At 41.7% G+C, this 11,863-nt stretch overlaps 1 protein-coding gene across 6 annotated transcripts in view; it reads right to left on the reverse strand.

The window, feature by feature from the left end:
- Zc3h7a (zinc finger CCCH-type containing 7A) overlaps window positions 1–11,863 on the reverse strand; it is a 43,483-nt gene that overhangs the window by 8,630 nt on the left and 22,990 nt on the right. For 5 of the 6 annotated variants that reach the window (XM_013347356.2, XM_005349319.2, XM_005349320.3 and 2 more), the window contains 10 exons: window positions 8,739–8,952; window positions 7,596–7,660; window positions 6,885–7,071; window positions 6,137–6,298; window positions 4,522–4,718; window positions 3,624–3,724; window positions 2,474–2,655; window positions 1,595–1,671; window positions 670–803; window positions 215–320 (listed from right to left, as the gene is read on the reverse strand). In XM_013347356.2, the coding sequence (XP_013202810.1) occupies window positions 215–320; window positions 670–803; window positions 1,595–1,671; window positions 2,474–2,655; window positions 3,624–3,724; window positions 4,522–4,718; window positions 6,137–6,298; window positions 6,885–7,071; window positions 7,596–7,660; window positions 8,739–8,952 (1,425 nt within the window). The remainder of the gene's footprint in view (window positions 1–214; window positions 321–669; window positions 804–1,594; window positions 1,672–2,473; window positions 2,656–3,623; window positions 3,725–4,521; window positions 4,719–6,136; window positions 6,299–6,884; window positions 7,072–7,595; window positions 7,661–8,738; window positions 8,953–11,863) is intronic. The other variant, XM_026780413.1, reaches the window with a different exon arrangement.

Raw genomic sequence — 11,863 nt, forward strand, 5'->3', positions numbered from 1 at the left:
AAAAAAAAAAAAAAAAAAAAAAAAAAAAAAAAAAAAAAACTGCTGGAGTCACACACATACACCAAAGGGCAAGCAAAAAGCAAAAACAAAACAAAAAAACAGATTCAATTTCAGCAGCACTTAAAGGGTTTTGAGCTTCAATCTGAATTAGCACTAATTTCTAATAATTGGAAATGCCTAATTTTAAAAAGTGGCTTAAAAATTACGTATGTACATCAAACTGTAAAGGCATTTGTTTCTTTGTGGGGAGAGGACGGATGTTCTTCCACTTCTTACGTTCAAAAGACATTGCTCTCATCGCACGACGCTCTTTGGTCCACCTAAAAAACATGGAGTTCAGAAAATACAACACTTGGGCAAAAGACGACGTAACCTAAAAGGAGAGGCACAGCATGAGCACCCAAGGGATCAGAGATTTCTTGTTTCACCCCTTCTGCGAAATGCCTTCTAGGTCTATGGCTTCATGGTCTCTTGATCTTTATCAGCACTGACTGAATTCTAAACAAAGAAAATAGCACTTGTGAACTATCACCTGCTATATCCTAAAAGCTTCTCCCCTTTCACTTTGTTCGTACATCTACTATTGACTTTCCTGTCCTGGCCTCCTTTCTACAGACATGACTGCACCCCATGGAGTGCAGGGACCGACAGACATCCACACATACTTACGAGTGCTGTGCTTTGGCACTGCAGTACTTTCTGTTCTTGTCTGGTTCAATGACTTGACCATTTCTCAGACACTGAGCACATACAAATTTTATCTCCATATTAAGTAATCCAGGCATTATCTGATTGCCAAGTACCTTAAACAATGAAAGACCAATTATAACAGAAAACAATTTCCTAAACCACCATATTAAATTGCAATACATTTGTACCACAATAGCTTAGTTGTCTAGATCCATGACTTGACAAATAATATATGCGGATAATTAATCTAAACTGTCTCATATACACAAAAGAATCTGATCAAAACTGACTATACACACCACACACCACACCTCAACTCACAAAAGCTAGTTTTTTGGTACAAGTCTTTAATACCAGACTTGGGAGGCAGAGGCAGGTGGATCTCTCAGTTTGAGGCCAGGCTGGTCTACAGAGTGAGTTCCAGGACAGCTAGGGCTATATAAAGAAACCCTGTCTTGAAAAATAAACAAAAAAATTTTAAAAAAAAAAACAAAACAAAAACAAGACAGCTCCTTTTGGAACTAACTACTGGAGCTGAGTGGCTTTCGGGTGGTGAAGAAGAATGAATGAATGAATGAATGAATGAATGGCTTAACAACTTAACCAAGGACACAGAAACAAAACACAGCCCATCTGTCTCTTAAGCAAGAATTGCCAAAGTCCAAGACCCAGTGTTTCCCCAAGTAAACTAGAAAAGAAAGCAGTGCTGTATGTCTTTACAGACATTACAGGATGCCGTTTTCTCTCTATGGTGATCAATGCAGATAACTTTTTCACAGCGGAGTACTCAGCGGAACAAATACTAAGGACTGCAAGCATGAACCTGAACCTGTCACCAACCCGGCACCAACTAGGCAACTCCAGAAAGGAGCCAATTCACAAGGACACGAACAAGGAATAATACCTGAGTCCCAGGCATGCTTGCTTCCAAACTTCTCCAATATTGTTTGGATTCTTGAGCAATAACATCATGGGAGATACCTGGGAAATGGATAAGTTTCTCTTAACACAGCACAGTACCCACCCATTTGGGTCAGTGGCACACAGAACCCTGACTTCCCCGTTCTCGGGCAGCCAGATCCATCAAAGACAAATGTACATTGCATCACATTTTTCAAATAGAATATTTACAAGCACAGTTCTTTATGCCTTCTGAGGAATCCTTTCTTCATTCTTAAAATCCATGCTACATGTAAATATCAATCATTAACTGCATGAAACCACATCCAAAATAGGTAACTCTTTAAAACAAACACTATAGTAGCCAAACATGGTGGCTCCAGTCCTGTAATCTCAGCTGCTCAGGAAGCTAAGGCAAGAGGATTCCAAATTCAAGATCAGCTTGGGCTACAGAGTGAGTTCTAGGCTAGCTCAACAATGTAGTGACAGAAACAGTGAAAATGGACTGGAGACGAAGCTCAGTGGTCAAGAGCTTGCCCAGCGTGCACACAGCCCTAAATTCAATCCCAACGCTGGTCCTGAGGGTTGGAACTTCACTTTTTTTTGGGGGGGGGGGTTTCAAGACAGGGCTTCTTTGTGTAACAGCACACTTACATATTTTATTACAAGTAATTTATTTACTCTGTTCTGTGCATGAGGGGAGATCAGAGGACAAGGTGCAGGAGTCAGTTCTCTCCTTTCGTCGCATGGATTCCAGGGTTATCAACATGTGCCTTTGCTACTGCTATCAAATCAACTAGCTAAGAAGGTGACTCCCTTTACGACTGTTCTGGCACTCCCCGACTCCTCATACAGAGACAGTAACAAGCCAACACAGACCCACCTCTTTCATTTTGCATTATCCATACTTTCAATTCAATAAGACTATGGGCATAGAAGCACTCATCTTCCCTTAAGCAACCGTAACGGACCTCATGTCGACACAGATCAAGCTGACACTGACTATGAAAAGAACGTATTTTGGAATATTTTACTGTAGTCTCTCTCAAAATGTGGACAAGGCACCTAAGACAAAAAAAAGAAAGGAAGAAAGAAAGAAAGAAAGAAAGAAAGAAAGAAAGAAAGAAAGAAAGAAAGGATTGATTTTAATGCTGCTCTTCCAACTTTGAATAACCATGCACATATACATATATATACACATATATATATACACACACACATACACAATGTCAAGTTCTAGTCAGAAAAACTATTTTATTAAAACCAGTGCCAGAAAAAATTATGCACATAACTAATTTCTAATTACAGTTTAAACAAGAAAAATCTAAATGCATGTCACAAGAAGCTGTAAATTAATATGATCCTCTATATTAAATAATCTAGTAATTCTAAGCAATTCAGTTACTTCATTCTCAAACGGGCAAACGAAGCATTTTTAAAAACTTTTTTGCCTTTCTATTACAGTATCTAACATGTGTGTGCGTGCGCGCGAGTGTGTCATGCTCTACATTTGGAGGTCAGAGAACAACTTGGAACAAGTTCTATTTATTCTACCATGTGGGTCCTGGAGATGAACTCAGGCCATCAGACTTGGTAAAAAGTGCCTTTGCCTACTGAGTCACTCCACTGGTTCACTGCTGTGCTGTATCGAGACTGCCTTCTAAATAAGAACCAGCGGTCTTAGTTTACCATGCAGGCCATGCTAGATTCAAACCTGTCATCTTCCTGAGTGCCGAGATTACAGGCATGTGCCGTAACACCCAGCTAAAAGACATTTAAAATAGTTATTGCTTCTCAGAAGAACAGAAGAGCAGGAAAAATGCCTTTTTTCTTTCTTCCTTTATTTTCATTGAGGCTCCAGGCCTACCTAACTTTGCCTCCTTTGCTAATGTTAACTGTGTATATCCCGATACCTACTCTACTATTGCCTTTATAAGATCTATGAAAATCTTTTTTTTTTTGTCACTATAAAAATGAGAAATCAAGAGAAACCCTGTCTCGAAAAAAAAAAAAATGAGAAATCACCAACATACTTATTGTCCTCAAATTCATGCTTTGTAACCGGGTGAGAACAAGCAGTGGAATTATCCTTATTTCTTTTGCTTATCATTCTAGGTTTATGATCAAAACATTTCTGAAATAGAGAAAAAAAGAAAATTATCACACAAATAAACACAAGTCTGAGTTCCGTGCCAAGAATACTACCTTAGTTTCAGTACCTTTTATGGATTTAAAATATGTGCCAATTGATACTCAACATGAAACTTTACTACCATTCATTCTGCTCTGGCTGTGTGAGACAGAATCTCTGTATAGTCCAGAATGGCCTTGAACTTAGAGTCGTCCTTCTCCCTCAAACTCCTGCACACTGGGGTTATAGGCATGCACCACCAGGATCAGATTTCTCCTATTTCTTCATACACTGGTAGAGAGACGACTGGTTACTGAATGACTACTTTACAGTATGACAGGGTCTGCTGAGCGTACTTTATACACTGAGGCTTACAAATCAGAAATTTTTAGAGATTTCTGTTTTCTTGAAAGGGAATCATTGGTATCCCTGGCTGACCTAAAATTCACTATGTAGATAAGACTGACCTAAAACTCACAGAGACTTACCTGCCTTTGCCTTCCAGGAGTGCTGGGTTAAAGATGGGTGCCATCATACCTGAACACAATTTTTGTTGCTGTTGTTGTTTTTTGTTGAATAAAACAAAAGTCTAACTAAGTAGCCCTAGAAGACCTGGAGCTCACTCTGGCTAACCTTGCAAACACAGAGATCTGTCTTCTTCTGCTTCCCAAATGCTGGGTTAAAGACGTGCACCACAGCACCTAGCCACAATGTTTTTAAGAACAGTGCTGGGACATCTATGTACGCCAGGCAAGAGCTCTCTAAATTTTACAGCAGAAAATGAGTCATGAAGAAATCACCTCACAAAGGAATGTAAACTCTCCAAGATGCTCTTGAAGAAGTTTGACCACAGTAAGACTGATCTTTCCATTGCCACCAAAGAAAGCCTCTCGACTGAATGCCCCTTTTCTTTCAAGGGTCCACACATCTATCTCTTCTTGGCAATAAGCGAATGTACAGTGACCAGAATATCGACATTCATCCTCTGCAGCAACATCTGGAAAAGTAGGAGAGTCAGAGACACCTGTTCCAGGGCCAACGAATGGCAAGCACAGTTACAACATCATCTGAACATCCCTAATAATTCAGAGAGCTTCAAGCAAGGACAGCCATCCCTATGGAGTATGGGGTAAGATTCAGTCTCCAAGCAGAAATGTTTAACTGCAATGGGAGAAGACACTTCAATAGTCACACGTATATCCTATTAAGGTTAAAAACCATTTTGTGGGGAAAGTGGGACTTGAGAGGGTAACAGGTGAATATGACCAAAGCAGGGATTACACATCTGTATGCAAATGTCATTTTGAATAACGAATAGTCTCAGTTTCTCTCTCTCTCTCTCTCTCTCTCTCTCTCTCACACACACACACACACACACAAATTGAGGGGCTGGAGAGATACCTCAGCAGTGAGGAACACTCACTGGCTGCTCTTCCAGAGGACCTGAGTCCAAATTCCCAACACCCACAGCGTGGTTCACAACCATCTATAGTGAGATCTGGTGCCTTCCTCTAGCATGCAGGCTGAACACTGTATACATAATAAATTTTAAAAAATCAGGCTGGGAAGATGGCTCAGCAGTTTAGAGCACTGGCTGCTCTTTCAGAGGACCCAGGTTCCATTCCCAGCACCTACATGGTGGTTCACTACCCTCTATAACTGCAGGTCCAAGGGATAAAAATGCTCTTCTAGACTCCTCAGTCCACGAACAAATATATATTCAGATGCACAGACATATACTCAGACAAAACACTTGTACACATAAAATTCATAAATAAAATAAAAACTACAAAAAAATAATAAGTCATCTTAGTGGTTGTCTTTCTTTTTTCTTTCTTCTTTAGTGGCATTCAAAGCTCACTCAGACAAAGCTTAAACCAATAGGAGAATGCAAACTCTCAGGAGCACTTTCAGAGCTCTAGTCCAGGACTGTGGTTCTCAGAGGTGAAACTGGGGCCTCTACTTAAAGCCCTATCTAGGCCTTGTCTTCACAAACTACAACATATACTCAAAATGTTAAAACACACACACACAAAACAAAAAAAAAGTAAAAATAGCAGAAAATATGAACTGATCGATTCAAAGTACTGTTTTTCTCCTAACCTAAGCATCTTTTTTTTTGTCTTTTTTTGGGGGTGGGGGGTGGTTTGAGACAGGATTTCTCTGTAGCTATGGAGCCAGTCCTGGAACTTGCTCTGTAGACCAGGCTGTCCTGGAAAGCAGAGATCTGCCTGCCTCTGCCTCCTGAGTGCTAGGATTAAAGGTGTGCACCACCACCAACTAAGCATTTTTAACAGGAAGTACCGACACAAAAGGAGTCAAGAGTTACAGGAAAACGCCTGGTGGTCAGCACAGAGACTTGCCAAAAGTTGATTAGTCATATAACATACACAATTAAGTAATTACAATAAATACCTTTACATATATAATACGGTCCTTCATAATTTGTTTTTGTTGGTCTTGGACGTATTTTTTTCCATGATTTATCTTCAACATTTTTTATCCTACCAATTAAAATATCTTTCTTACATTTATGATCAAGATTAGCATGGTAAGTGAAATCCATTAACTTAGGACCTGAAAAAGACATAAAAAAGATTGCTCATAGGCAGAACAACACCTTTTAATTTTATAGGCAGTTTATAAACAGCCATGAACAGTGGACACTGACTACACAGGCCCCAAATCTAAGGACAGGCTGCTTGAGTAGACTTGTGTCTTTGTCACCAAGTACATACAGTGTTCTACTCAACAGCAGCCCTGTTAAGGCACCTTACTGAGGGAAATGATCCAGATAAGAATTCTAATCGCTCATAAACTAAAAGAAGGCAACAATTCAAATCACTTTTGGACCAGACGCTGCTTGTTTCTTTCCTTGCTGGTTCTTTCTTTTTTTTTTTTTTTTTGGTTTTTGGAGACAGGGTTTCTCTGTGGTTTTGGAGCCTGTCCTGGAACTAGCTCTGTAGACCAGGCTGGTCTTGAACACACAGAGATCCGCCTGCCTCTGCCTCCCGAGTGCTGGGTTTAAAGGCGTGCGCCACCACCGCCCGGCCCTCCTTGCTGGTTCTTAACATTTCGAGTAGACAGCCGCCAGAGCCAAGGCTGCTTCCACCAGTAACAGCTCCGTAACTTGCATCCTGCTGCCCACTAGTTCGGTGCTGACCTGATTTTACGAAGCAGATCTGGCAAGCTTGTCTCAGCTCGTGGGTTCCTTCGAGGGGGTGCCTAGGAGTCCCTGATGAAAATGGCTTAGCAATCACACTTCCGAACAAGTTTCCATAGTCATTTCTAGGCTGATTTGCAATTCCCAGGAAATTTTCAGAGGGAAACAAACTGCCTGGTCCATTCATCTGCAAAAAGAATAAGAAAACAAAAAAACAAAACAAAACAAAACAAAACAGGCAACATATATTGTACTATCACTAAAGAAAGAACTGAACTCCTGGGGGGGTAGGACGAGGCTGGTGCCATTCCGTTCCCGTGTGCTTCTCTATGACAAATTGCTAGTTTCTGTGTTTTGCTCTTTGGACTCTGGGTCCCCCTAGTAATATCCTCTACGGGCTGTGACTAGGACACAATTGGTCTGCTTCCATGGGACACACATCTTACACACTCTGCTCTCCTGTCTCCTTGCTGTTAGGCTACACTAAGTAAAGCTTGCACTATCTGTAATGGTGATTATTTTGTACTGACAGACCCAGTCGCACACTCAAACATTTATTACTGGATCTTCTGAATGGGTTGTATAACACGATTCCCCACAGCACACAAAATTCAAGGGAGACTTTCACTTTCATTCACATAATCCAGTTACTTAAGCACAAGCCGACGTTCAATTTAAGCGATGTATTCACAAAAGAGGAAGTGAACTTACAAGGAAAAGGGAGGATTTACTGTTGTTAAGCGTTGTTCCCTCTCTAGCAGTTGAGGTGGACAGATCTAAAATAATAAAAAGACTTCAACAGAACTTTTCACTCTACATGGAATCAGCACACAAGGGCTCTGTAGCTGACTGCCTATGGCTTCCCGCAGCTTTCCCATCCCAATCCTATGAGCTTTCTTACTCACTACTGACAAACTGTAGAATCTTCTTTCCAGAGCCAGGGGCATAAATAACCCTTAGCCATTATTGGAGAATTAACTAAGGCAGGGCCTACTGAGTAGGATTAAGATCTACATTCCCGCTGAGAACAGCCTCCACTCTGACAGTGAGAGCACAGGCTCAGGGCTGTCTCATCTTATAGTCTGCCATTCAGTTACTCCCTCTGCCATTCCGCATCCCATGGTTCTCAATCTCTCCACTGTACATATCTGAAACAGAAACTTAGACTTTTATCCTTTAACTATTTAACAATAGCTCCAAAAACTATAAAGACTTTCCTCACTATTTATAGTATGAAGTACAGGCCCTGAACTGCAGGCCCTGGATTCTATCTCTAGCACCCCAGAAAAACAAAAGAAAACTAACAACAACAAAATACCCCAAACCAAGGACTCAGCCTAGTACTGACCAAACTAAGACCTCAGTACTCCATGATAAAATGAGGGTATAGGTTGCTGAACTCAACAGAATTCTAAACCAAGATGTGAAGCTAGTTTTAATGTTTTCCCACTTCACATCCTTTATTTTATTTTATTTTATTTTATTTTTACTGGGTGGCTGGAGAGACAGCCGTGAGTGCTGGGAACCGAACTCTTTTTCACATCCTTTAAAATGGGACAGACTTTTACTGCAGAATACACTTCAAGACATTTACCCAAAACAATGAACACCAGGTTAGCCAATCATACAGCCTAAAACCAGTGCTGCGTCCCAGCCTACGTCATGCCCTTGCCTCTGACTCTGGGAATGTCAGTTATGTGAAGCCAAGTGCAGATCTAAGGGCTCCCTCTTTAGAGTTTAGTCACAGTGAGAACAATTCAAGAAACTGCCACCTAATGCTTTACAAAATTGCCATATACAGTTTCATTTTAGAAAACTGATTGTAATTGTTTATAATTTAGGAGAAAGTCTTACCTCGCTTGGACTCAGTCACTGAAAATGAATTTAAAGAAGAACAGAAGAAATCTTCCAAGGTCGAGGTCAGAGGTGGATATAACTCTGCAAAGGAGGGCAGAGGAGCATACCTTGCACCAATGGGCAAGGTTCCAAGCAGAGATGTTGATGTTCTGAAGGGCAAGCTAGGAGCCACACTGGCTGTTGGGAGAGACCCTCTGCCCAGGGTGGAAGGCTGAAGAGAAGAAATGAAGAGATTCATGAACCTCTCTCATTGGCTTAGCTTCCTGATTTTAGCACAATAAGGGCTGTGCTGCACAAGAAGGCGGGCTTGCATCCAAATGGAAATGGAAGGAAGTCCGAGACAGCAGTCTTAGAGCAGCTCTGTACAAACACCACGGCAGGATGGACTGAATCCTCTAAAATCCAGTTCACAACTAAAGACTGAGTCTTGGTGGAGACTTTTTTCTGGTTTGTTTGTTTGTTTGTTTGTTTGTTTGTTTGTTTTGAGACAGGCTCTGGTGTAACAGTCCTGGCTGTCCTGGAACTTGCTTTGTAGACCAGGCTGGCCTCGAACTCACTGTGTTACCACAGATGACCTTGACTCCCAAAGGGTAGGATTACAGGTGTGTGTCACCATGCAGTGCTGAGGATGTAGCCCAGGCCTTCATATATGCTAGCAAGTCATGAGCTACACTCTTAGCCCTGAACTCACATATTTATTTATTTTATATTTATTTTTAAACTTTTTAAAATTTGCTTAAAAAGGGGGATGGGGCAGCAAGATGGCTCAGAAGTTAAGGCACTTGATGTCAATGCAAACATCATGAGTTTGATTCCAGGACTCTCATGGAGGAAGAGAAGGACCAACTCTTGCAAGCTGTCCTCTCACCTCCCCCACTCCCCACACCTGTGCACAAATAAGTGTAAAAACACAGAAATTATGTGTGTGGTATATGCATGTGTGGCATGTGTGGAGGCCAGGCTGATATTAGAGTGCTCAACTGCCTTACCTTATTCTGAGACAGGGCATCTTCTCTAAGGCAAGAGCTTGTTGTTTCAGCTAGGCTGGCTGGCCAGCAAGTCCCTGCACTCCCTAGCTCCAGGTTACAGCAGGCACTACCATGCCTCCCTTTCACGTGTGTGCCAGGGATCCTAACTCCGATCCTCAAGCTTGCACAGCAAGTACTTTACCCATTGAGTAAACTTAAAAAAAAATTTTTTTAAAAAGAGATTATGTATTTATATGTGTGAATGTTTTGCCTGCCAGAAGAGTCATCAAGTCTTTTGAACTGGAGGTACAGGCATTTGTGAGCCACCATGTGGGTGCTAGGAAACAAGCCTGGGTTCTCTGAAAGAGCAGTAAGTAATCTTAACTGCTGAGCCATCTCTCAGGCCCAAAGTTTAATGTTTTTAAGGGAAGTATGTATGCATCTGTGTGTGTGTGCAGTATCTGCAGAGGCCAGGGAGGGCAACAGATGCCCTATAATTGATTTTATAAACAGCTGTGAACTGTCATGTGGGTGCTAGGACTCCTAGGACTCAAACCTGGGTCCATGACTCCAGGTTGTGTGTGTGTGTGTGTGTGTGTGTGTGTGTGTGTGTGTGTGTATGTGTGTGCGTATACACATATATACACCCAAATATGTATGTGTGCTACTATGTACATATCACCTGATACACACACATTGAGTGAGTGAGTGAGTGAGTGAGTGAGTGAGTGAGTGAGTGAGTGAGTTAGTTTTGAGGAAGGGTCATATTATGTATGCCTAGCTGGACTGGAACTACTGATATAGACCAGGTTAGCCTGAAACTCACAGAGATCTTCCTGCTTCTCCCTCACAAGTGTTGGGATTAAAAGCATGTGTCACCATGCCTGGCAAAGATTTATCTCTTAATTGTGTGTGTATGTGGGAGGGGAGGCAGGAGGGGGGTCCTGAATATAAACATGAAGCCAGAACTCAAAGCTCAACCTTAGGTGTCATTCCTGAGGCTCTCCCTACCTTGAGGCTATGCTAGCTGGCCAATGAGTGCCAATCTGCTGTGTCCACTTCTGTAGCTCTAGGATTAGAGCCTTTTTATACTGGCACTGGGATCAAACTTGGGTCCTTATGCTTTTACGGCAAACACTTTGCTCACTGAGTCATCTCCTGAGCTCTAACACCTATTCTCTATCAGAGTGTAAGGCTAACCTTTGCGCTCCAGAAACACTCATCAACTTCTAGACAGCACACTCCTTTCTTTTATTTCAGCAATGACCATGCTATCCAGTTATCTGTTATCTCCGCAGAAGAAGCGAAGAAAATGTCAAGGTAAGAAAGTCAAAGTGAATCCTAGAAGCAATACAAATTATCTACCACACTGCATTATACTTTAAACAGGAGGAACTATGTCCTTGAGAAGAGAAAGTAGGGTTGAGGAGATGGTTTAGAGGATAAAGTGCTTGCCTTGTAAGCATGAGGACATAAGTTCAATGCCTGGAACCGCTGTTAAAAGTATAAAAATAGGTGGGTAGTGGCAGTGCATGTCTTTAATCCCAGCATTCGGGAGGCAAAGACAGGTGGATTTCTGTGAATTCGAGGCCAGCCTGGACTACAGAGTGAGTTCCAGGACAGGCTCAAAAAGCTACAGAGAAACCCTGTCTCAAAAACAACAACAACAAAAAAGTATAAAAATAAATGAAAATTTTAAAAGAAAGAAGAAACTAAACCAAGCAGGAGAGATGGCTCAGCAGTTAAGATCACTTCTCTTCCAAAGACCTGAGTTCTGTTTCCAACACCCATATGGGGTGGCTTACAATTGCCTGTAACTCCAACTCCACAGGATCTGATACCCTCTTCTGGTTACCACAGGTGATGTAGGTGGGTCTTCTATCTGTCTGTTGCTTTCATTGGTTAATTAATAAAGAAAACTGCTTGGCCTGATAGGTCAGAACATAGGTAGGCAGGGAGACAGAACAGAATTGTGGGAGGAAGAAAGGAGAGACAGGAAGATGCCATGATCTCCGACCAGAGATGGACGTAGGTTAGAATCTTCCCAGTAAGCCATCACCTCATGATGCTACACACATTATTAAAAGTGGGTTAATTAAGCTGGGCGATGGTGGCACACACTTTTAATCCCAGCACTCGGGAGGCAGAGGCAGG

Source organism: Microtus ochrogaster, chromosome 7, assembly GCF_000317375.1.
Source record: "Microtus ochrogaster isolate Prairie Vole_2 chromosome 7, MicOch1.0, whole genome shotgun sequence".
Taxonomy (NCBI): domain Eukaryota; kingdom Metazoa; phylum Chordata; class Mammalia; order Rodentia; family Cricetidae; genus Microtus; species Microtus ochrogaster.